The sequence below is a fragment of the Macrosteles quadrilineatus genome, unplaced genomic scaffold (assembly GCF_028750875.1).
Source record: "Macrosteles quadrilineatus isolate MER2022 unplaced genomic scaffold, UCM_ALF_1.0 Scaffold_3__2_contigs__length_128488019, whole genome shotgun sequence".
NCBI classification, from domain to species: Eukaryota; Metazoa; Arthropoda; class Insecta; order Hemiptera; family Cicadellidae; genus Macrosteles; species Macrosteles quadrilineatus.
This window is the reverse complement of record NW_026542596.1, coordinates 105,416,057-105,443,846: the sequence shown is the minus strand read 5'-3', so window position 1 is coordinate 105,443,846 and position 27,790 is coordinate 105,416,057. Positions and strand designations below refer to the sequence as shown.

The 27,790-nt window shown below is 36.3% G+C and overlaps 1 protein-coding gene across 1 annotated transcript; it reads left to right on the top strand.

Annotated features, from left to right (window-relative positions):
- The first annotated feature begins 142 nt into the window (after positions 1–142).
- LOC128989440 (MOXD1 homolog 1-like) lies at positions 143–27,790 on the top strand. Its single transcript, XM_054411331.1, has 12 exons — positions 143–400; positions 9,132–9,284; positions 9,977–10,159; positions 11,330–11,416; positions 11,960–12,152; positions 13,847–13,948; positions 15,222–15,385; positions 15,964–16,077; positions 22,631–22,756; positions 23,392–23,576; positions 25,296–25,620; positions 27,560–27,790. The coding sequence occupies exons 1-12, from the start codon at positions 143–145 to the stop codon at positions 27,731–27,733; spliced, it is 2,064 nt and encodes a 687-aa protein (XP_054267306.1). The 3' UTR covers positions 27,734–27,790.

Below are 27,790 nucleotides of genomic sequence, written 5' to 3'. Positions count from 1 at the left end.
CTCTGCGAATTTCTCAACATTACGCATAACAATGTAAGCCGGGTATCGCGCCAAAACATCACAAAGCACTCCCCTCCAATGACTCACCGCTCCAGGTGTCAGGGCTTCGCCCCACCGGCTCGCGGCTCAGTCGGTGTCGAGCATGTGGACTACCGTGTGGCTGGGAGTGATAATGTGCGTGGCGGTGGTGAGGTCGGCGACGTGGAGGTCGTCGGTTGACCTGAGCCCCGAGGGGGACGTACGACTGTCCTGGACGCCCAGGACGGAGAGGGTGGAGTTCCAAGTTGAGGCGAGGACCACGGGATACGTCGGGATCGGTTTCTCCAGAGACGGGAGCATGCGGGGCGCAGACCTGGTCATAGGCTGGGTGGAGGATAACAGTCAAAAAGTGTTTTTGTTGGTAAGTGGTTCATTTATCTGTTATAAGTGTCGTAGTGTGTGTGTTTCGTTACAATATATCCAACTGTGAGTGAAACTAAATGAGTTGTATATCATTTATAATTTGTTATAACATTGTAATAAATCACGCTATCCGTATAGGCTTATACTCAATAAACACTGTGATTAATGATATCGATTAGTTGAATTTGCACATGACCGGTGTTCCTGTTTATAGTATTAAATTCCGTTAACACCTACCACTAAAATATCAATACAAACTAACATTATCGTTTCAAGCTTAAACTGATGATTAAACATATCCGTTTCGTTGGTGTGTTTAATGATTATAAATTGTTTAAATTAAGGAAAATATGGATAGCCTGTGTTGTTTAGTAATTGTGACGTAAGTTACTGCTAAACAAATAATGTTTAAGCGGAGGTTCGAAAGAAAATAGGTAAATAGTGCGAATCTAAAACGAAGTATTTTGAATGCACGCAAACGAAATGACAAATTATCCAATGGTTTCCACGAAAACGCAACAGAAATATAACAAGGATTACTTTGTATTTTCGTTAATCTGAATCATTTTTCTAGGAATGGCAGATGAAAATGAGACTACTCTTTAATTAGTTAAAACACATTGATATTTGTTTCGGTCTTGTTATATATTATGTGAGTAAAAGCAAATTAATTAAGTTAAATCCATTTCATACGCTCACTACTCAATTATACGAGTATAACAATGGATGTTATAACAATGGCGTTATAATCGATGTTTTCTCGTTTATGTGAAAAATTGCATTCTTACTTTTTCTTATTAAGTCGAAGAATCGAATATTGCTAACATATAATCATATGTTATAGTAACTACAGTATTTCAAAGATACTCAACCAAGACGATGGATAAAGTTGTTTACTTACCTACTTAGCCTCTTATGATACTAATATTTACAATAAACCACATTATCTATCTATAATATTATATTAATATGGATAATTCTCTTACATACAGTAGACAAATCATGGTGAGCCATAAAAGGGGTTTATTTATTGAGAGATAAGACTTAACATTTTACTTTTTGCAGCAACTTAAATTACGTTTGTGTTGCAATTATCCACTGAATTTTAACATAAGTTATTGTTCATTTATCGATCTACAAATATTGTATTTTGAATGAAAAATATAGTTTGTACTACCTAATTTCCCTAACAAATACACTTAAATTCCCAAAAAATAAATGTTTGATAAAGAGTTAAACAAAATTGACATTTTGAACTGTATGAATAATGGTAAAAATAGAGGTAACATGCATAATTACTTCGTCTGTAATATAAGCACCAGCAAACAAAACTTGTCAGGCTCTCGTGCGTTACCTGTTGAGCAAAGCCCCGCCAAAATAGGGGAGATTGGAGGGAGTTTCAGACATTAGGGTGGGCAAGGAAGGGTTGTTCAAGGCTGGAGTTGTATTAGTCAGTTTGAAACTGATGCAAAAGTATCATTCAATTTTCTTCTTTTTAAAACTAAGCAGTCAACTCGTCTAAAGAGGGCAGAGTAGACATATCTGAAACTAATAGTTTCGTTTTTAATGTTGAAAATTAGTGGAAAAAATTTCAAAATATATGTTTTGGTATTAGTACCTGTAGTGTGGTAGTGGGTGTGTAGTTGTTTAGATTAACCATTGCCAGAAAATGAAGAGTAGTTAAATTGGCTACTCTTTACACTATGCTAATACTGAGAGTAGTTCAGTTACATCTATAATAAGTCAAACCAGCATATCATTAATAACTTTAATAAGTTTAACTTAAACTTTGTTTTAAACTTAAGTTTTTTATAACCTTAAGTTTTAGAATAATTAAGTAATACAAAGTTGATACACTGTAAAATCAATTTAGTATAACTGGAAATTATCTCAAACAAGACCATGAAGAATAATTAAAACTGTTTTTAGATAATATTTTAATCAAGCCCCGATCTCATCTATAACACCGCGCTGTCTATCCAATGTTTGAAAACCGGTGTAAGCTACATTCGCTACATCCTTTCACATCATTAATTGGAGAAAACCTTCCGGGAATCTAATTTACTGGTTTGTCAGTTCTTATAGTAAAATAACATGAAGTCAATAAGATAATTAGTTGACCCACGGCTGTTCATTAATCAATGGTCTGTAATTTAATATTTGTTTTTCCAAGTTATAGAGGAACAAATAGTGTAGAATAGGGCCTATGTTCTGGAGATTCGGGTTCAATTCCTACCAAATACCAGTAGATATTATACCTGCCTTAATTATTTTAACTCGTTGGTTTCAATCCCGCTGTCGGTCCCTGTCAGAAGAACAAAAAGGATATGTGAGGAGAAAATGTCTCTGCATTGGGAAGACCTTTTGCACTTAAAGACCTGGGATAATTTATTTTGTTTTATAGTCCGATAAAATTTAGAGGAAATTAAAACTTTTCTTTGATTAAAAGGAGGTAGGCTTAAATGCAGTTTTGGACTGCCTTGAAAGGTCTTTCCTTTCCTATTCTATGCATGTCAAATTATCAATGCTGCAGACTGATGTTCTCAAATATTATGAAAGTTCTGTGAAGAATCTGTGTTCGCTGAAGTGGTCACACATCAGTGCTTAGGTACGAACAGGCAGATAAGACAGTTAGACGCTTGGCGAGTTGGACGACTCTGGACGGTGCTTATCGTTGGTAATCGGTTCATATGAGTTTGCTCTATATCTTCCGGATCCTTCTATATAGTAGACAGGGGCTGTTCTAAATGTTCAGGCTCCTACGGAAAAAATCCATTAAATTAGGAGCAGACTGCAGATAAAAAGGTGCATTACCACTGGTGCGGCTGGAACTGCAGTCGTTCTATTGGTTTGTTAGCAATACAAAAATTTATCTATTATAAATAAACTATCCTACCTTAACGAAAGAGCAAACTTCTCATCTCCTGTTGGATAGGGAATGTTGTTTTAAGAAGTATTCTTAAAATCCTCATAGATCAAACTAACTAGACAAAAAGTTAGACTGACATTTTGAAAGTCTGAAGAACTCAGATAACATTCTCTCATCAGTCTGCAAAGGATTGTTTATTAATATTTTGAAGTACCCCTCTTCTGTTCGTTTTGTAATTATACTATGTGTGCTAAGTCTTGAAACACTTATCATTTCCAAAATTTCTCCATCTTCCCCCTCTTCTAGATCTTCAACTAGCAAATAAATGAATAGTATTTTGTTAGAGCCTATAAACTAATAATTCACTATTCCTAATTCAACTCGGCAACAGGCATTAACTGAACGATTGAATAATAATTGCACCTGTGAAAATGCCTACTGCAACGATTATCGCCGAGCGATAATCGTCCAACGATGATCGTCCAACGACTGCAGTTCCAGCCGCACCAGTGACAACGTACCTTTATAAGACTTCAATTTAAAACTTGTTGAAGTATTGAGAAGCAAGTACGAGACAGCACGTCCACAGTGGCGTAGAATCGCCCACTCGACCAACCATGTCAGACAGGTGGCGTACTTATCAGTTTCCGGCGACGCAGACGCAGGTGCAGGAAACGTGTCTCACTTCCGCTCTTAATTATCTCAAATGCTACCTACTTGTACACAATGACGCCCACAACAAACTCAACCCTTCACAGGCGCTAAGGCCTGGCAGTCGCAGTAGTAACATTGCATCTGATCTTACTGCGCTTTTGCAAGTTTTAATAATAATTACTCCCTATCCTGGAGCTGTAATTTTTATACATGCTTTGCAAGTTTCCCTTTTGTTTAGTAGTTTAAAGTTTTATCAACCACACCTTTTTGAACTAGCTGATACCTGATACATTCAACTTCAGCCGCGTTTACCCCGGAGTTGTCAATAAATATAAAATTCCCTTGTTAGGTACGTAAGTTGATGGCAATAGAAAGTAAAAAATCTAAAGTTGTTTTATTAATATTTCATTTAGGTTAGTAATTCTTTTTTACCATCATTTGGTAACTGAATTATATTTTTTAAACCCTCAAGGAGACTGTTTTCAAATCAAGATGTCATTATCTTTGCCAAAACATTTTCAGATTTGGATCAGTAAACAGACTCATGCTTCTAATTTCAATTGCTTCTAACTAAAATGTAGAAATGTTTGTTCAACCGTCAACGTGTGAATATTCTGCCGCCACCGCGGGTCACCTCGTAGTGTTTTTGTTACTTCTCTGTATGTGAACGTCTTCCAGCCAAGCGACGTGCCTGGCAAATCTTCAAACTGCCGTGGGAACACCAACCGTGGGTCCGCCCCTGGTACACCTACCTGCTCTAGACGATGACCGAAAATGAAAAGTAATCAGTTCGAGATTTGGTTAATGGTTTCTCAACATTTTCTAATGATAAATGTTGAATTTTGCAACACCTTTAAACATTAAACTATGTTTTTCTTTAGATTTGAGTTATTAGCGAATTTCCCATTTAGGAATAAACTATTACCGTAGTACTCATGGTACGACCTGGTCCCGGGACCGATTTCATTTTTCGTGTTGAGGTCCCTAGAAGCCAAAAACAATATATGTGTCCATTAGCACGATTTTGATGAAATTTGGTATAAACATGTACACCTACATTTATTCAAACGAGTTTGCGAACCAGCATGATCGGACTATGGTAATGGGGGTTTTAGGGAGAGTTTTACACCAACGGTTGATTAGGATTATATAGACCGCCTCACGAGCGAAACGATAGCTATAAAGGGTCCATTACTGCGTACTGTATATACGAGATAATCATAGTTAAAGTAAATAACGTCTTATAACACTTAAAACATATATTTACGCTTATACTGTTACTCACAAGACGGTAAATATACAAAAAAAGGTAAGAAAAAGATGGGTCTGATGATGATTGGAGTGTCCAATCGAAATGATCACCACTTACCACTTGTTTTGTATATTTACCGTCTTGTGAGTAACAGTATAAGTGTAAATATATGTTTTAAGTGTTATAAGACGTTTCTGTTAGCACTTACAATGCTGATAAATAAGTTATTTAATCATAGTGACAAAATTATAAACGTTTAAACACAACTGTTGCTTGATCATAGATATCACGACACGCGTGCAAACAAATAAACTGTACGAAAAGACTGTTATATTTTTACAACTGCCTGAGATTAAATATCACCAGAATGAGATCTAGAAGGGGATGGATCTTTAGTCCACCTTTTAGACTTACGAAAGCAGTAAGCTACAAAACGACCGTTAAACTTCAGCAAACAACGGTTCGCAAGTCATACATCACGGAAATAGCAAGGTGGCGATGGATTGTGAGGATTCTGGGTCGCCCGAGCGGAACGTCCTCAGCTCTAGGAGGTGTAGGATAAGGAGCAGATGCTCGGCAGCTGCGCGTGGCGGGCACGTGCCAGAGAGGAGACAGCTGCCACGGGGTCCGCGACAAAGGGAACCAGGTGGAGGCGGTGCGACAGCCGTGAAGGAAATATCTGGAATCATGTCTAGAACTGACACCGCTGCAAGGATACGGTCTTTGGGCAATGAAATTGCTCGAGAATGGCAATACCCCAGACTTACTTAGTCCAAATTAAAAAACTTGGACTGTTTTAAATTTTGTATTAGCTATCTCACTGGCCGGGTAGCCAAGTAGTTGTCCTCGCTCAGCGTATCAGAAGATCGCTGGTTTGTAGGTACCTGAACATTTGATTTATTTACATTTATTTTTTACTGACTAAATGACTGATCTTGATATTTAGGCTTTTATAAACGATCCTGGCTGGCTAAAGAAACACGCTCATCTCGGTCAGTAACAAAGCTAGACCGATCTATACACTCCTAAGTACACTCAACTAGCCTATACACTCCATATTCAACCTATAACACACATGAAGTAGGCTACGTCGCTAGCATAGTTGATGAAGTGATCCAATATAAAATAATGGTACTGGTACATATTGTGCAACAAAGTAGATCATTGAATTAATTGGAAAGAAACTAAGTGTGAAAAAGATACAGCTTCGAAAATATGGTTGTTTGCCAATTTGGACACGTAGTAACTTTTGAATGTAATCTTGGTACCTACTTAGTACTTACTTGGTAAATTTCAATCTGTAAGAAGGAAATAATTAAGTGTTGTACCGGTATATAAAAACTTTACTTTAACGTTCCTTGAAGTCAAACATATTATTTATTTAAATCCATATTCGTTTGTGAGGGATAAAAGGGCCATAATTCGGAAAAAAATCAACCTATTTCAAATACGAAGAGGTTTGCAATCACAGGAGGAAGGGTTGTGTGTTAGCGTGTTAACATAGCTACTAACATATAAACTTATTTCCTAATATCAGTTATACACTTATACTACTGATGTAAGTGTAGATCAACGTATAAACACTCTAAAGACAACTGGAATTGCACTCTAATTTGTTGTTACGGGATAAGTAATATCAAGTTTGTGTGAGATATGCTCAGTCGGCAGCGCGACAAATTGTGGATTGAAAGCCTCAATATTGTAGAAGTTTAATAAATTCTTGGGTGCGAGATATTAGCGCGTATTATTCGCGTCCTGATACCGATGTGCAGTTTCATGATCGTCAATGGTACCATTTCATTTATTGAATCTTGTCCTGTGACGACTCGCCGCTCCGTTTGCTTAATACAATCCGCTCAAAAGCCAAGGGCCATTTGTATGGGAAATGGAATCTTGATTGCAATCTTGTATAATTTAAAAGATGCCGTCTAATTATTTTAAGAAAAAATTCAAAGTTGATAATGCACTAATTGTTAGCACCATGGTAGAGTTTTAAAATCTAATCCATTTGTGATTTCATAATTACACATAGCACTCGCGGAAAACCTTTATAGACACATGTTTAACACGAAAGAAATAAAAACCTCGATCAACGACATACAACTACACACATGAAATGTTTACCCGAGTTACAATTAGAGACAGTAACATTCCTCTGTACCGGACGCCATTACTAAAACACCGCTGTTCTCACAATAAAACATTCCGCATTTTTCCACATAACCTCTAAATTGTACAGCTCCAGCGATTACATCTGTCAATTAATTTTCTTCTTTCAATTCCGTAGTTTCCAATCTCATTAGGTCGAACGTAGGCGGTTTTACCAAACAAGTTTGTAGTCGGACTTTCAGCTATTTCTCCTGAAAAAAGGACATCTTCGGGGTCGTAAATCCTTTGCCGGGTGAGCAGAAGAAGAAACGTCCGATAATGAGTTGGCGGGCGACCGGACGCGGTGTGTACCATAATTAATCTGTTCACTTACCGCCACCGCTGCCGAGCAACCAAATTAATTGGATGAAACCAGTTTGTAGAATAACCTTGGAACTGTAGCTGAGGTTTGGGGCTGGAGGCGATGCATTTGGTGCACTTATAGTTTACAGGATTTTCGTCAGTAGCCCTGGACACCAGTGGGAGAAAATAATAAAGTAGGGCAACTTTATATCCTAGATGAAGAGAATTATGTTTTTTTTTTTTAATAGCCTAGACGACTTTTACCACGATTATTAAAATGGAACCTATGCAGTCTGACCTTTATGAGGCTAAATGTTATTAAAATTCAACTTTGAATAAATAAGTATAAAATATACAATAAAAAAACATGGTTATTATAGGTTAACCTCAATATATGATTTTCGCAGAAAATTTTCAAGTGTCATAAAAATCTACATTTGTTTTGTATTCAATTTTCAACTTTAAATCTTCCAAGGCTGAATAATTTGCTAAAATTATAAAACTCTGTTGGATATTCAGGGCATTAACATGTTTTTAGGATAGCCTACAAAAAAAAAATTGCATTATAAAATCTGCACTTGGTAACATATTCAATCAAATGCAGGTGTTGTAATGCCTATTTAACCTTGTGCTCTAATAGTAATGCAGGCAGGAGGCCCTTGCCATGCTATAAACCATGTTTAAGCTAAACTTGTTTGAAGTTAGCTATAAACCTAACTAAAACCGTATAGCTTATGTATTAAATGAATTTATCGAATTTAGACAAACTATATTGGGTTATTAATATTGATTGGAGCTTAACTCGACAACTTTTTTTACCTTACAAATAAGTTTTACATATGAAACTTGAATAGAGTTGAACTTATTGAGAGTTGCTTTAGGGAAGTTCCTAACGAATTTTGCTTTGTACAATTACATGAATCAGGTGAAACTCACACACAGAAACTCAGTCTTTGTAATTAATTGTCAATTAACTTTTCTCTAAAAGCCCTGTTACGCGAGATCCAATAAAAAAATGTATGAAAATACTCTGCAGGTGTACATTAGTTTCATCCTAGTAACCTTTAAATTCATTTTGTTTAGTGGGTTTAGTGGAGTCATGAAAAAGTGATAAGTTTGCTTTATGATTTGTAGCATCCTATCAAACCATGGTGTAATCACTTTTATCGATCCCGAATCAATTTCCGTCATCTGGAATTTTCTTAATAAAGAAAAAAAACTGTTTGTGCAGAGAAGGGCGTTTATGATTAACTGCCTACCAATGAATTAAAATAAGGATCATTGATTGGTCACACAAATAAGCTTGAAGCTAGAAGCATAAACCATTATTTTTAATTTTATGATTTAAATGAATCGTCTAGGTCCAGTCAAGTTGAAGACAATGGCGTTAGTGTAAAGCAAAGCAAATTAAATTCAGCTATACAACCAGATTATGATTATAACCATTATGACCAGATTAAAATGTAAATTTCAAACTCGACTAACTTTACTTCATTGTTGTAGGACTACCATGGTACTTCCAGGAACGGAGCACCTGTGTTGGACACTTCACAAAACTACGAGTTGCTGGGAGGACATCAGAACACGACACACACTGTAATCAGGTTCCAGAGGGCTTGGGACACCTGTGACCATCAGCATGACAAGATACTGGGGGTGAATAACTCATCTTAGCATCTTACTCATCGGATGGCAAATAACCAATCTCATATTTCTTCAAACACCACAATCCAATTTTGCTCTAAATAAGTGATACCTGTAGTTACTAGAAGTGGAGAAATGACAGAAAATTTGTCATAGCTTTGGTGCAGAGTGTCCGATCACTTATAGAGTCTGAAACATACGGCAATGGAAAATGGTTGCCCATTAATAGCTCTTACTGGTGGATTTCACTGATTCAATAGTATAAGCTGATCTGTTCTTTACGGCATAGAGCTTTGAATTCAGCTTTAGAGAAATTTTGGATTTAACTAAAGAATCATCTTTGAAAAAATTAGAGCCTTAAGGCCAATTGATAAACAAAAGGTTACACAACAAAATAAAGCTGTTTTATTGTCTTAGTTTGGGACTTCAGAGATCAGATTTATGAGAATTGTATGGGTCGGCCGCTTAGTAAGCGACCTTCTCTTACATACACGATAAAAACTCGTCGCTATCTGTCCGGCCGACCTATAGTATAACCTTTTGGTGTCTATATACGTAGAGCTTCTAATTTTCTCAGGGGAACTATTGCTATAAGCTCTTTCCATTTTCAACAAAATCTCTTAAAGTTACTAAATTCAAGCACTATCGCTACGAGTTATTTACCTTTTTACTAGAATCAATTCTCATCTCCAACCATTTTACAGAACGACACAGAGAGGATTATCTGGGCCTGGCATTCGAAGGACCCGCAGGAGTCAGGAGTGCTGGAGTGGCATGATAAGCTGCATCGTGGTTCCCGCAGTGTCCACCTCATCAGTGGTACCAACCATTCAAACAGAGGCGCCAACATGCCTCATGTGAAACAGTGGGATGTCCTGCTCAACAATGTAAGTCCACTATGACCACTTGATAAGAAAATAACCTTCTTATTCATTACAAAAATTCCTTATTCGTAGTTAATAGTAAAATATTCTTTTTTTCTGTGGAGCTACAAAGGTTGTGTGTTAGTTTTGCTGTATGAATATGAATATATTTAATTTTTTTAGTTAAACATAAATCTTATAGATTAGCTGCATGATTATAGTGCTTGCCTGAAACTCAGGAGGATGCTGACTTGAGAAAAGCTTTTAGAAGGTTCACAACTATGGATCCTACGCTTGGTCGTTGGGCTTTTACTATTACAGTATATGAAATGGTCCTGTCGTCTGTCCTGGCTAACAGCTGACCTGTCTCAGTAACGAACCACCCTATACTCTCATTGCATCTATATACAGTTAAAAATACAAATATGCAGCTGTCTTTGTAAAGTGAAGTGTGAAAAGTGACTTTTGGGTAGTAAAGTAGAAAATATAATTCTTTATAAGTTTAGTGTTTCTGGACCAGTTAATTGACAAACAAAAAGGTTAAATTACCTTGTGTAACAATAAGGACCAAATTTTCCTACTGGGTTATGCTTATTTCGGTGCAAAAGCCATAGTCAGATCCCTATGAGAACTTATTCTTGCCTGAACAGAAGTGTCGAAAGTTCTCAAACAAAAGCACAAAAGCATATACTACCATTGACTATACACAGAATGTATAGTCTCAACAATGTATACTGTGTATAGTCATACTACTCAACTGAAGTAAACATCCGAAGTATACAGCCCAGCTGTAACCGGATGTTTATCAAAAACAAAAGTTGAATGTGCCACTCACAGAGTACCGGTAAGCATAACTCAACGATCAACTTAAAGAACCATTTAACCAATTACCTGGTACATAAAATGCAATAAGCTCATAGTTTGATTTGTGGGGCTTTAATATAGAATACTCTGTAGCTTACCTTATTTTAGTGTGGCTTGATTAAAAAGTTGATGCATTAAAAAAATCTGTAATTTACAGTGGCTCAACAACGCCCATTTTTATTCTAATACTAACTATAAATTTTATCCTTTGTTTAAGATAGTAATTAACTAATTGTTAAAAATGGTTTAGAATTTTTAGACCTTAGGTCCATAGGTATTTTGTATTGCTGAATTATATCTCAAAATCACTGTATTAATTTTATTTCATAGTTTTCAGTACCAGAAAACATGGACACAATGTACTGGTGTAAAATATTCAAAATTCCTTCAATGAACGGGAAGAGACACATAATTGGTGTAAGTATTACTTGTTTAAGTTTTTGTTTTCCTTATATGGAATTGTATGTTACTTGCTTTTTAAAGTTATTTGAATTTAAAATGCTTACATAAAAAAAACTTACCACCTGCTGGTACTAACTAGATGTGTAAAGTAACGAATACATGAACTACATTCTCTTGAGCGCATTTCACAGCTAATCTTATGTGTTAGATATGCTGATCTTGTGATGCCAAACTGATACACCTTCATTAGCTGAAGAGTTCATTTAGCTTCCACATAGAGTATTGCAGTGCCACAGTTAACAGTGTTCTCATTAGTGCTGTGTGGATACTGTTATTTGGTAGGCAAGATACTGTTTTAGATAAACTAGTTTTAAAAAGTGTGACATTTTACATCATGCTAAAATTTCTTTGCTGCATAGTGCATGCAATGAGAATGAGGCTTCTTATTATTATATTACTGAAATTATGAGCGGTTTTCAATATTTTTATCTGTAAACCTATCCACAAAACAACCCAGTAAGTTAGTTTTTAAAACTATTTTTTATTATGTGTTTACAGTATGAGCCGATCATCTCTGCAGGGTCACAGGGCCTTGTGCATCACATGCTGCTGTACTCGTGTGCCGGAGGGGCCCAACTGGAGGCCTACTCAGACCCCCGCCACCCCGGGGCCCCGTGTCATGGCTCCGACATGCCCACCGCCTGGGAGACCTGTGTGGCACCTGCCGTGGCTTGGGCCGTCAGCTCCAATGGTAAGTTAGTCCATCCTACTTGTAGATTTTAACACTTCAAATTTTCACACTTATTTTCCTAAATCATAAGAACACTAAAAAACCGGCTACAGTGAAAACCTAAAATCTTCCTAATACTAAGAAGGGACAGTCAACTGACTATAACCAAATTATAAAACAAACTGAAATGTAACGGTGGTAATGTATTTATATTCTGAACTGTGTTGATTTGATCACAGTAAAACTATCAGTTTTAAATTTAAAATCATCTTAAGTACGAGTATATGCTACTTCCCTTAATAATGTCTTCTCTGAATGCAGTGAATGAAAGTGCAGCAGTGTAAGTAGATTGTCTTGGCCCTCCTATTGGTATTCCCCAGAATATCACTGACTGTTTTACTTACAAAAAAAAATGCTAGGAATAAATGTCAAACAAAATATTGTTTAACAAATGTTATTCATTAGTTTATTGCGTGCGCTATTTTACAAAGAAGGAATCCAAGTCCAAATCCAGTAAGGAATCTAATCAGAAACTTAACGATATATGTTAAATGAGTTTTCAATAAATATTTATATTTCATTATTGTTTTTCCAGTATAAAGTTAAGCCTTTGACTATCGATAGAACTAGAGGTACCATCGCCTATGTTAAGCAGGAAACCTGCTATTCGGACGCTCTCCGATGCCTTCCCTCAAAATAGCTGTAAAGCTTTAAATTTACTGTAACTCACTAGTCCGTCGATCTGCGTTTCGTTCAGATCCGTTCCTAATTCTTCCGACAACATTGGTTGTGGGCCAACTAGGAAAAGAGAATGCAAATAAAGAACCATCAAATGGACAATATTCTCTTTTACTACTCCAGCAGCCAAAAATTAACAAATTAAAACCTAAAACATATAATTTTTCTACCGTTACTGAAAGAGCCTGTAAGACCACTATACGTCTTAAAAAGTGCGGAAGACATCCGACGCAGTCTGAGACTGAATAGAACGGATCAGATTGGAGAGCGCCGAACTAGTGGGTGCTTTAAAGTTGTCACCTCATCTGTTTAAAAAAAAAAATCAAAATGGACATAGTCGAGTTGAGCTACCGATAGACTGCGCTGATTTAAATGAAAAATTGTCGTTGAGTATGTAAGTTTTAACCAAGTAAAACTGGTAGGATGACTTATTGTATGATATATAGCGTAGAAACTATCTCAGTGAAAACAATCAGGTAGAAAATAGAATTTTAGACACGAGTGCAATCTTTGACTGGCTATGGTTTTTTTTATAGTTAGATGGTCCATATAGATGGAACATCTAAGGCATTCCATACCATTAAAGGCTTGCCTGGTAATAAAAAGGTTACTGGTTTGATCGTCAGGTCAGAAGCTTTTTTTTATGGTTCTGGTCTCAGCTGTACTTGATCTCATAATTGGGCTTTTAAAAAGCTGACCAAAGAAAAGGCTAATATCTTAGTGAGTAACAAGGTTATAATCTGTACTCATCATTCACCTTCCAATTATTGGCCCCTTGAAATACACATCCTGTTCTTTTGGCACCAAATCTAATTGATTGGGCCTCTTAGTCAAAGTTTGGAGTTCAGAATGTGACTTACAACAGTAATTCCAAAAATATAAAGTAAACTTCAATAAATAGATATTCAATAATGATACAGGAAATTTAATTTTACATCTTAGACTCACACGCACCTTATAAACTCTAATTCTTTTAGGCGAGTTCCTCCCTGACCATGTTGGAATACCGATCGGAGAAAATAGAAGATCAACATTTTTCATGCTGGAGATACATTATGATAATCCCACGCTGAAGAAAGGTAAGTCTTATTTGAGTAACTTAATGATAGATTTGATATGTTATTTACAGCGCCAGAGAAGTAAGGTACAGACAAAACATGCTTATGGGACATCCTTTATTGCTCTGTTATGTCGAGGCGGAAAGTAAGGAACCAAACAGTGAGCGGTGTGCAGAAATTCCTATCGCACAAGGCACAGAGTCTTCTTCCACCGTGACTGTTGTGGTACATGAAAGGGTGAAGGACTTTGCCCTAGACACCAGGAATAAACACCACCGAATTGTACCATGGAGTATATCCTCATTTTTACAGACACTTATATGTTACATAATAGTATTTCCAAAAATAAGTATCCCATTTTCATTAAGATTCAAAATGAAATTTTATTGTGGATTACTGAGAGCTCAAAGTATGAGTTTGCATAGTAAATGAGTGTCCTGATTATCCATAAAGCCTGCATGTTCTCTAAGCCTTCCTGTGGAAGATTAAATCCATGGAAATTGTGTGCTGTTTATTTGTGGGATAACTGTGTTAGGTTCAATACACAGTAGGTGTGTCGAAAAAAAGTCCCTCTCCCACTTAGAAGCTCTTTAGTAGAAGCTCTTTGAGCTTAGAAGCTCTTTAGTACCAAGAGCTTTAGACATCTGCATTTAACTATTCAGTAGTTTCTTGACTCTTCATACCACTCTGCTCTCCCTCATGGATTTGTCATGGCTGAGTTGAGCAATATTGCAGTATATAATTTTTACAGTCACTACTGAGTGATGTTTTAACTTTGTTGATGATTATTTTGTAGCGGTGTTTACCAGGTTAGAAATTTAATGGTTTAGATGAGTCTGTGGTACAGTCGGTAGAGCAACGGACTTTGGGCCCAAGGCAGCGATGTCGTGGGTTTGGATCCTGGTCACTGCCGAAAACATTTTATCAGTACAGTTCACCTTTGTACTGTACCAGCTCACCCCTTGTTTTACTACTGGATACATTCCACGCACGGGCAGTTAGTCTATGTGGACGGGCAAATGCAAGGTTAAAAGAGGTCACCAACCTATTTAAAAAAATCAACTTAAAGCTGTACAATTATATTAATACCAAGTTATTATTAATTTAATTAGGTACACAATGGTTTTTCATTTTTTTCCACATCATCCAACCTTTCCGCTCATCCGATCTTACTAGTTTAGATAAGTAATTTGAGTCCATACTGAATAAATATATCCTGTGAGAGTACCAGCCTGTTAAAATTTCCAATCTTCTCCTACGATAATACATTTTAAAATATTTCTCCATTTTCTAGTGGTAGACAGTTCAGGTCTGCGGGTATTCTACACAGACAAGCTGCGAGCCAACGATGGAGCCATCCTTGTGACTGGGATCATCATCTCTCCTCTCCAAGTGATTCCCCCTTACCAGACCAACTACAAGACAGCTGGTTACTGTGACTTCCACTGTACACACTCTGTAAGTATTGTAGTGGGGAGCCTCAAGGGTCAAACTGTTGGGTTACTCTAGGACATGTCTATTATGCAAGATTACTACAAGACTTGGATTAAACAACACACTCATTGTGAGGTTGACAACTCTATCTTCATGTAAGACGAATCTCTTCCCTGTACATAGTGTATCCTTCTTCGTCAAGCAACCTGCTGAATAAAAGGATAAAATAAATGCAAAACACCATACCAGCAGCTTTGGTAAACGGAATAGCAGTGAGATACTGAATGGAATATGCAAATGGCAGCTGCATACTGTGCAGGCGCACTTGCTGGTTACCTTTCTACCAGCTGTGTAACAATCGTGCTAGCAATTATAATTTTATCATCTAGGCTCCCCATTAGGGTAACCAGTCAATCTCTACTGTGCGCAGGTACATTGTCAACCGTGAGATTATTTTTGGCATAGCAGTAATAAACAAGGAAGATAACGTCCCATTTACCAGTATAAATTCTAGCTCACCTGTGTACTCTGTGTACTCTGTCACCTGTGCTACTTCCATCTGTACATCTGTAAAGAGAATTAAATTGTTGTCTTGGTTGCAGACTCTACCTTTGGAGATCAATGTGGTCTCAGCGTTGTTACATTCTCACCGAGCTGGACGAGAGATCAAGTTGAGACATGTACGCAACGGGGTTGAGCTTCCACCAATAGCACAGGTCAAGATAAGCTTTCTGTTAGGATTTGTAAACTAAAGTGTGTAAACAAATTTTTGAAAGTCTGTTGTGATTCTCTTAATGATTTTTTTTGCTTAGCAGTTCAAGAATATATTGACAATGTAATTTTTCAGAAATATTTATTTACCTTTAAAATAGCTGCCTTTTTTTGAAAATAGCTTTATAAAGCTTTATTAAGACCAGATTTCAAGCCGACCAGAGACCATATTTGTGTGAATGTGTTCAACACGCTTATTGATATATTGAAATTGATATTGATATTACAATTACCATGAAGAACAAACTATTTAATACCTCTCTCAGATTTCATATTACTGTCATATAATTCCATTCTATCTTTACATTGTAACATCTGTTCAAATGTTTAGAAGTTGTTTTTGTTTACTATGATGTTAGTTTGTTTCATATTGTTAGTTCTATATCATGGTAGATTCTATGCTCAATAAAGCCTAACTAAAGGTAATTTCGTTTATAATGGTTTTATTCATTCAATCTACAACAATTTATTGAACATAGAAGATTTTATTAAAATATACATCAATCTTTTTTCATGGAACGGATACTCAGACCTGAAAGATTTAATGCCAATCCTAATGAAGTCAATGCAAGTCAAGATTGGAAACACTGGTTTCACACTTTTAAAAACTTTATTGAAACTAGTAAAATCAGTGAAGAATTGAGGCTTAAAGTATTAACCAATTTCATTTCACCATCCGTTTATGAATATGTAAATGACTGTGAAACATACAAACAAGCAATTGATGTGTTGAAAAGGTTGTACTTGAAACCTGTCAATGAAATTTATGCACGTCATAAACTAAGAATCAGAAGACAAGAGTCTGGTGAGTGCATTGATACATACGTAGAATCTCTGAAGCGACTTTCCAAAGATTGTAACTTTAAAGCTGTCACTGCTGTATCAAGTAGAGATGAATATATCAGAGACACATTCATTGATGGCTTGCTAGTACCTCACATTCGTCAACGGTTGTTGAAAAGCTCTACTTTGTCTTTAGATGAAGCAGTTTCTCAAGCCAGATCACTCGAACTTGCTAAATATCACTCTGAACGGTACAACTTAGACAAGTGCTTACCAACAATCAACGCTGCAGCCTCAAAACCTATCACTGAAAAGAATCCATACTTGTCCAGTCCTGATCCAACACCTTCTGCTGCCAAGCCAGAATCGTATCCATCTCAAGAAAATATAGCGTGTTCACTCAATCAGACATGTTACTTCTGCGGCTTTAAGAAACACAATAGAGCTGTTTGTCCAGCTAAAGAAGCTATATGCAGAGGATGCGGCATTAAAGGTCATTACCAAAAGGTATGTAGAAAATCCAAAACACCAACTTCTACAGTAAAGGCATCAGTCCATCAGTCAAATTGTATTGCCTCAGTACCATCGTGTTTGAGTAAAGCTGTAGTCCCAGTATAATTAAATGGAGTCGATGCATACTCTCTTATAGATACTGGTAGTTCTGGTAGTTTTATCAATCAAAGCTCAGCACTTAGATTCAACATCCCTGTCATTCCATGTAATGGGGGAGAGGTATCAATGGCTTCCACAACTCTGCGTTCTTCAATAAAAGGGTACTGTAAAATCAATCTTAAATTACAAGATCATACTTACAAGAATGTGGTCTTCAGCGTACTTACAAACTTATGTTCTGATATTATTATAGGACATGACATTCTAAAAAGACACTCAAGTTTACAAGTACAATTTGGAGGAAAAGAGTCGCCTCTCAACATATGTAGTGTGGCTTTAGCTAATGTTGAGCCAGTAGAACTATTTCGTAATCTATCTCCAGATTGTAAGCCTATTGCAACAAAATCTCGAAGGCACTCAGCAATTGATGAACAGTTTATTGAAAGTGAAATTCAATTACTTGAAAAACGCTACTGTTAAAAGAGGGTATTATTGAAGAAAGCAGGTCTCCATGGAGAGCACAAGTCCTTGTTGTTTCATCAGATAACCACAAACGGAGAATGGTTGTCGATTATTCACAGACAATTAATCGTTTTACAGAACTTGATGCATTTCCACTCCCTAGGATTGATGACATAGTCAACAAAGTAGCTTCATACAAAGTTTATAGTTTTATTGATCTTAAGAGTGCCTATCATCAAATCCCAATAACAGAAAATGACAAACCTTACACGGCATTTGAAGCTTGCGGGAATTTGTACCAATTCACACGAGTGCCTTTTGGAGTTCGTAATGGTGTCCCTGCTTTTCAACGTACGTTAACCAACATAATCACTTATGAAAAACTTGAAGGTGTTCAAGTCTATCTGGATGATATAACAATCTGTGGCAATGATCAGGCTGAACATGACAGGAACTTGAGCAATTTTATGAAAGCTGTTTCCAAATATAATCTTACCTTGAACAAACATAAATGCAAGTTTTCTACAGCCATGATCCATCTATTAGGTTATGTAATCAGTCATAAATCGATAAGACCAGATCCAGATCGTCTGCAACCACTTCGAGATCTTCCCATTCCAACCAACTCAAACTCTCTTCACAGAGCTCTTGGTATGTTCTCTACTATTCACAATTCATTCCTAAATTTTCTGAGAAGGTGAGCTGTTTAAACAGAAGTTCATTTCCACTGAATGAAGAAGCTAAATGTGTATTCCAAAGACTTAAACAAGACATTGTTAATGCAGTAACTTCTTCGATTGACTGTGATGGGTTGTTAACAGTTGAAACTGATGCATCAAATCATGCAATAGGAGCAGCTTTGACTATTGATGGTAGACCCGTTGCGTTTTTCTCTAGAACACTTACTAACTCGGAACAGAAACATTCATCTATTGAGAAAGAAGCATATGCAATAGTTGAAGCGTTAAGAAAATGGAGGCACTATCTCCTAGGCAGACACTTTCACCTTATAACAGACCAACGATCTGTAGCATTCATGTTCAGTGATCGGAATGCAAGCAAAATCAAGAATGATAAAATAATGAGATGGAGAATTGAGTTATCCTGTTATAAGTATGAGATCATTTACAGAGCTGGAAAAGAGAACAAAACAGCAGATGCTTTATCCAGGGTGTGTTCATCGATGGAAGGAAGTTTATCAAACCTTGTATCACTACATGACGCTTTATGTCATCCAGGAGTGTCTCGAATGTATCATTGGACTCGGAGTAAAAACTTGCCTTATTCACTGGATGAGATCAGAAAAGTAACTTCCTCCTGTCGAACCTGCTTAGAGGTAAAACCTCGATTCCACAAACATGAAGGACAACTTATTAAAGCTACTCAACCATTCGAACGACTGAATATAGATTTTAAAGGGCCACTTCCTTCCAAGAGTAGAAATCGTTATCTTTTAATAGTCGTAGATGAATACTCTCGATTTCCATTCGCGTTCCCTACTCAAGACACAGCTGCTAGGACTGTTATTATGAGACTCAAGGAACTTTTCTCAATGTTTGGAGTACCGGCTTATATTCATTCTGACAGAGGTTCATGTTTTATGTCTCAAGAACTAAAATCATTTTTATGTTCACTAGGAGTTGCTACCAGTCGTACAACAGCTTACAATCCTCAGGGCAACGGACAAGCTGAGAGGTATGTTGGTATTATATGGAAGACAATCGAACTATCACTTAAAAGTAAAAATCTGGACATATCTGATTGGGAAAAAGTACATTTAGAAGCTTTGCACTCTATCCGGTCGTTATTGTGTACTTCAACAAATACAACACCGCATGAAAGACTATTTCTCTTTTCTAGAAGATCTAGTAATGGTAAGACAACTCCATCTTGGCTCATGAATCCAGGTCCAGTGCTCATGAAACGGCCTGTCAGGAGCTCGAAATACGAACCACTCGTTGAAGAAGTACTGCTCCTTGAGGGGAATCCTGAGTATTCTCACATAAGATATGCAGATGGCCGTGAAACTACAGTGAGTTCCAGGCAATTAGCACCTGTAGGAGAAGTGTCACATCATGAAGAAGACTCAAACTCCAATCTACGACATGAAGAAGACTCAAACTCCAATCTACGACATGAAGAAGACTCCAAATCCCAATCTACGACATGAAGAAGACTCAAACACCAATTTACGACATGAAGAAGACTCAAACACCAATCTACAAATAAATGAAAGAAGTTCTCAAGTTGATGCTGGACCTGAGCCTATCTTCCAAGACGAGGAAAGACTGAATCAGGACCAGATTGCTCTAAGGAGAAGCTCCAGAAGTAAACACCCGCCTTTGTATCTAAAAGACTATGTCAGCTAGGAGGGGAAGAATGTCATATAATTCCTTTCTATCTTTACATTGTAACATCTGTTCAAATGTTTAGAAGTTGTTTTTGTTTACTGAGTAAAAATTTAAAAACGTACGTTTTCAGGAAAAGCACTTTGCAATTTTTTCCCCCATTTTCAAAACTTTTATTATTTTTTTTATTTCATTAACATTTGAAGTTTCATAAAATGTCCATGGCAACGCAATATCTTTGGTAGTTATTTTTTAAAAGAGCATCTTTAGTGGAAAAACACAAAATCCTGTCACGACCATAACGGACGTTTAAATGAATATTAAAAATGGTTAATATTATTTTTATAACTATGTTTTGCTATAAACTAATTTACTTTTATGACCATTATACAATAAAAAGGTCACCAAGCTTTTAGTATATTTGGTCTTTCCAGAAGAAAATAAAAAAACTCAAAAAATTGAAAAAAAGCCAATAAAATCTTTTTAAGTTTGTATAACTACGAAAAAACTTACCTGAGACCCGAAAAATCGTTATGTTTGTATAGAGGTGTGCTTCTTTTGTGTATAAAACATTGAAATATGACGATATTTTAATTTTTGAAATTGTTATGATAGAAATCATAAACGTGATGGTCAGGGACAAGCGGTACGGTCGTGAATTGTCTGGAATAATTTAAATCTGTCTAGGCAATCCTTCAATTATACTGTTAGTTATAATAAAAATATGTGTTTCAATTGAACTAAACTGTTCAATTCACAATTATATTAAAGTTATTGTCACGACCAAACACACTATAATCCATAAGGCTGGATTGGTCGTGAAAAAACCCGCGATGGTCGTGAAACTTTGGTCGTGAAATTACGTGTTATTTGGCTCTGTTCTGGCGGTAGCCCTGCACCTCATGTTCGAGGATACAAAGTGGACATCTAGGTTAATCTAGCAATTGAAATATCTTATAAACAAAAATTAACACCATGTCTACTTTATCAAATGACTACGTACGGTCATGGACACACCAAAATTACAAAAAACACAATCTTTCCTTTATTAATCTTGTAATTCCTCCTTTCAACTCGAAACGACCGGCACTACAATTTTGACGTACACCCCGAACTAGTCTCTCAAACCAACTGACTCCATCGACGCCAGGCTTGCCACTGTCGGGCTCCAAAGTTGAAAATTTTTCCCAAATGGTCGTGACGCCAAATCGAGGGACAGACTTATTTTGTCATGGTAGTCAGTTTGCAATGACAATAAAATTATAATATGCTCCTTTTTTGTAAGTTTAATAACCATTGATGACATAAAAATATGGCTTTATATATTTCGGCATGAATAATTAGTCTAAAAACAGCGTGAAAGTTGGAAAATGTACCCTAGGGACACGTCATGGTCGTGAATTTTGAGACTTTAAAAATACGAAAAAAATACCTAGAACCTATTTAAAACCAAATAAATGTGTGTAACATGTTGCCCCCGTCCCAAAAAATATTAAAACACATAATAATAAACTACAAATCCAGTATCTACGAAGTAAAAGGCCAGGGACATGAAAACGTACGTTTTTAAATTTTCACTCTACTATGATGTTGGTTTGTTTCATATATTGTTAGTTCTATATCATGGTAGATTCTATGTTCAATAAAGCCTAACTAAAGGTAATTTCGTTTATAATGGTTTTATTCATTCAATCTACAACAATTACTCATATTAAATAGTAGGTACATTTTATTTATTTTATTGTGGTGTCCCAAAATGTTTGTATAGGTTACATCTTTTTGTCAAATTGTTTCAACTTCCCACCACTACATATTTTCTATGACTTTATGTACAACAGTTCTATTCAATTGATGTACAATTACCGGTACTTCAGTTTGACATAAAGCTACATAGCGTGTAGCATACTTAAGACACATAATATATTGGAACCTTGATAAAGAACCCTTGATAAACCACCTTGACAACCTTGATAACAAGTGTGCCATTTTCAAATACCCTTTATTTAATATTACCCCTAATCACATTCTCTTACAAATCCTGTTATGTAGTTAACCTTAATGACAAGTCTTATTTAATAACTCTTAAGAGAGACTTAGGTTCTACTGTATTATTTGTTTTGGACCAGTTAGCCTCTTTTTTTTTTTTGTAATGTATCTATGTCCAACTGTTGGAATCACTCCTCATTTTGTGATAGTAGGTACCCAGTACCAGTTGTGAGAGTAGCTTGTGATAGGTACCCAGTACCCAAATTTATTCTACAATTTTTATTTTAAAATATTCTTTATGTTTCAGGATAAAACCTATGACTTCAACTACCAGCAGTCCAGGGTCTTGTTGGAAGAAAAACAAATACTGCCAGGAGATGAAATAATCACTGAATGTGTATATAACACTGAATCTAGAAATCGTCCGACTGTTGTAAGTAGATAGAATTACTGTTTCAAAATTATATACGTTCTAAATGCAGTGTCTAGTAAGGCAATGAGTGAATCTGATGTATAAAATATAATCTGAGAAAATAGTTTCACAGAATGGTTCTTCTATTAAAGGAAGAAGGTCAACAGAAGATGCTAATTTGACTCAGGGAATGAGAAAAGCTGTTTAATTGTTTCAAATAAAATTGAATCCGATTAGAGTCCTCCAGGTTTCCAGATGTCCCTATGTTATAAAAGAGAAGTGTCTCAAAAAAGATTGATCAACTGTTCATTTATTAATTGGTCTACCAATCAAAGATGTTGGAAACCTAAACACTGTAATCTATCCCTCAAAGTCAAACACATTTATCACTCTTATATCACTCTAACTGTATAACTACTCCAGTAAAAGGAAGTAAATGAAATCAAATGGTTAAATAGACTATTCACGTTTCACTGCACAAAACAATTACAAATTTAGCACAAGCATGATCAACATTTCAGACTCTGCCATGATTGTGGAAAGATAAAGGTTACATATGGAGCACATCATGAACTCTAGGAAGTTATTACATAAATTGTCATCATTCTAAAGTCATACACACTAGTATCCCAGAAAGAATGTATTTCTATTTGCAGGGAGGATTTTCAACCAAACAAGAGATGTGCCTCAGCTTCCTCACATATTATCCACGGTCTCCACTCGCCAGTTGCCTTAGCATGACTCCTGTCGACTTCTTCTTCCAAACGTTTGGAGTGAACAAGTTTTATCATTACAACATGAGCACCATTGAGCAAATGTTTCTTCGATTGACAGACAGCCAGTGAGTACCAATCACTTTAACACTAATACCGAAACCGCTTTAAAATACACTAACGATGGGCTTCTGAGACGGACATGTTATGAACAGACAACATGTTAAGGTCACGGCACCCATACAAAATGAACAAACAATATATCAATAGGTAGGGGAGGAAAAGGGGGGAAGGTATTGGGGGAATGGAATCTCCCAAGTAAACAGTGTTGCCAACATGCCTTTTTGAAAATTCCCGTGGGCCTGTCAGACCGGGGTTTCGGTATTAGTGTTAAAAGTTAGCTGAGAGTCTAGAAATCTAAAGGTTTTACAATATCAATTCTTTCATAGATTTTTGCATTTACCATACTCGCTTATCATAGGGAAAAATTATGAATAAAACAAATCAGTGTGTAGTCCAACAATAATTAAGACCTTTTATTAATGTTTTGAGGGTAGACTATAGCGTCCTCAAAACTTCAGAAGTAGCTGTTGCTGTTACAAATATTACAAAATCTAATCTTTTTATACAATATGGGATTGGTAAAGATCTTTAAAATCTTCTTCCACAAAGTTTAATCTATATATTAATTTGAAACTGTTTTTCTTTGTCATAGCTATTTTGAGAGAACAGCTGGGTGTAGAAACTCGGTAGAGGTGTCTAAAGAAAGGTCTTGGTTTGTAGATGAGCCATCAAAAGAGAAACATGGTGAATTCCCTTGGGGCTCTGCCCCAGTGGCCTTTAAATTCCCATCCCATGTTATTCTTATGGAGGAAAACGGGGTTTTTGTCACAGCTAATTTGAGAGAACGGCTGGGCATAGAAACTTGGTAGGGGTCTCTAAAGAAAGGTCTTGGTCTGTAGATGAGCCATCAAAAGAGGAACGAGGTAAATTCCCTTGGGGCCCTGCCCCAGAAGTCTTTAAAGTTGCCTCTTCAGATTTGTTTACATTACGACCATATGCATAATTCTACACTACTTTTTAATGAAACAGCTGTTAATATTTAAATTGTGATTTATTGAATTTGTCAAAATGAAGTACAGTATTTGAAATGTGTTTTTCTGATTTTAAATTAGATTTTCTTCTGCATTGTGTCATGTTTTGCAATATAATATTCTATTACCAAATCAGTGGAAAATCCTAATATCATAGTAACTCTTAAAATTATTTCTTTTGGAGTTAACTTATATCTATTGCATGGGTTGGTTTCTGCATTTTTTACCACTTTTTGGAGATTGTACGTAGGTGATATTCGTTGGCATATTGCACCTGTAGACGAAACTTGGGTTGGTGTAATTATTACAATGGAAAAGAGCGAGAAATCCTGGACAATTTGATATAGGCTAAAAATAAAACTGAATTAAATTTGTTCTACATTTCTTGAGCAATCATTGAAATAACCGATTTGCAAACAATGGAAACATAGAAAATGTCATAGAACACAACCAAGTAGAAGAAATAGAAAAATTGTTTTTTTCATTTATAATCGTTGTCATAGACAACCTAATGCGGCTATGAGAGGGAAAGATTTGTAGAAAACACAAAAAAAACCAGATAAGCTTTTTGAAAAAAGATAAGATATTTACAAAAGATTTTGACTATATTTAACTGTTGTGTAGAACGTGAGTATTTCCATAATCTTTGAGTCGCCTTTAATGCTTCGCAATTGCTCGAATTCGAGCAACAGGTACACTAGTAAGTATAATTAGTATTCTTAAATAATACAAAATAACCTCAATGATTTTCAGAATAATCAAGAAAACCGTGTCGACAACTCCTCCTACTTTCCCAAAACTTTCGATGGAGGATGAGGTTGATGAAGCTGCAAACCAAGAGGCAATCTCTACTTTGAGGAAAATGGCGGACTTCTCCATAATTGAAGGTGGAGGAGAGTCGAGTCTGTTTGACAACTTGATCATTGAGGAACCCGAGGAGTTCCACAACCGAAGCTTCGTGGGACATCTTCACAAGATGCCTTGGAGCGAACAGTTGCTCACAGACACCATAGAAACCACAATGTACCACGGGAAACACATGACGTTCTGTAGACTCTACAACGACTCGCTACAAACGGTGAGATTAATATTGATGTTAAATCATATCTTAGTAGATGTATCAAAATAATCTTGTGGGGATGATCATGCTTTGAGCAGTCCATGATTATTGGATCTTAATAAATGTTTTTTCTCCACTCCTAGATATTCCTTCACAGATGATCTCACTCCATTCTAAAATCACTCTTCAATCATATTCAGCTTAAAATATAAACCAAAATGTGCGTGGCTGTCTAAAAGAATTAAATTAAATTGAATACATTCTATGATGAAACGTTTAACTTCCGGTATGCCAATAATCAATGGTAAAATGTTACAGCTTAACAGTGTTATTACCCGGATTATAATAACCAATGTGGCATGGTTTTATCATAATCTGTATCTACAGTCTTTATTTTATAATCAGCTTGGAAGCCATCATTGCATCTTTTTCCTACTAGTTCCTAATAAGTTTAACTAATTGGTTCATTGCTTAGCAGACATAAAAATTTAGAAATCTTTTGAGAAAATTGTTTGGGTAAGCATTAGTTTTTTATGTCCGCGAGTGCCACTGGCCATTTACGCACGGCGCTCACTGAGTCGACTGGTCGACTACGACTTGGCCTTACATACATGGCTCAAGCTTTTTACCTCCGCACTGCACCAGCCTTCTCCGTTCGACACCAGCTGGAAATATGTTACAACATCGTGTTCACCAGCCCAACATTGCTGTCAGTGCACACGGTCTGCCTAAAAAAAAAACCTATGTCCTGAAACATCTGTATACCAAATTACATATCTCCAAAAGTGACAAAAACTTTGTTACAGGAATGTCCAAATTAGGTGTGTTTAACAATTGAACAATTTTACAATTTCAACATACAGTAGACTCCCTCTTATCCGGACTTCTCGGGACCAAGGTCAGTCCGGATAACGGTTTTTCCGGTTAAACCGACGTCCCCAAATACTCGTTAAAATGGACCGTTTAAATGCACTGTATAAGCCGATAATGATTATTACGTATTTAGACATGTGATTACTGGTCTCAAATCTTTCCAACGAGAACAGTCGTTTCACTACCGCCCACTTCCTGCCAATCTAGTCCAATTAAAACGATATGCTGATAAAAATTGTCCGGTTAAAGAGATGTCATTTCCACCGAGTGTAGTCCGGTTAAAAGGTGTCCGGATAAGAGGGGGTCTACTGTATTTTACAACTGGTGGAGGTTTTTAGTGATATAAGGATCATTAACACACACATTCCAAGTTTCATAAACATCAGGATTATCAAAATCGTCAATACATTTTCAGTTTGACGATTCGGCAGGAGGCCTTGGTCGCTCCTAGGACCAACCAACGCCGGATCGCTGAAGCCGAATTTCTCCGTATAGGGCGTGCCGAACTGGACCCGTGTTGTGCGCTTCGTTTATTATGTGTATTTTAACATTTTAAAAAGGCTGTAGTTGACTCAGTGCGCGCTGTGCTTTAAAAGCCTACAACAAAGGCCAGCAGCAAGGACAATGTGAAATTCATCCAAGCACCTACATAACACATAAGACATCACCTAATACAGCTAATTTACTTAACCATTATAGACAAGCTAATCATGTGAAGGGTTCAACATTTTCTTCAAACCCTTGTGGTTTCATATAGAATGAGTCCTTATTTTTTCAACTCAGAAGCTCAAAAAGTCCATTAAAATTATAAATTTAAAAAATGTACAGTATAAAGAGTATAAGAAGCTTAATGGGGGTCATTTTGTTATGGAACATAAAATTTACTTCAGTGTTGGGATATCCAATGATTTATTGATGGGAATTTTAATTCAAAGTGGGTTAGAGATATAGAGATAAATGCTGCTTTGATGTCCTATTTAAACATAAAAAATATTTTGTTCTTTAGGTTTTATTTTATAGGTATCTATTTAAAATGTGTCACAAGTTTCATTACAAACTATTAAACAGTACTTTTGTGTTACAGCAACCACAGGTGTTCAAGTTTCCAAACTTCACAAAACTTGAAGCTTCTTCCCTCAACAGTTGTCCACAGAGCAAGGACAGCCTGAAGGGGACTCCTAATGGAACAGGACCAATGCTTGTTAGCAAATACGACATCACATTTGTTTTTATTTTGTTAAACTTAGTACTGAAATAAGCTGTAAAAGACACACTTGTGTTTTACCGTGTTCAAAAAGTGTCCAAAGTTTTTTAC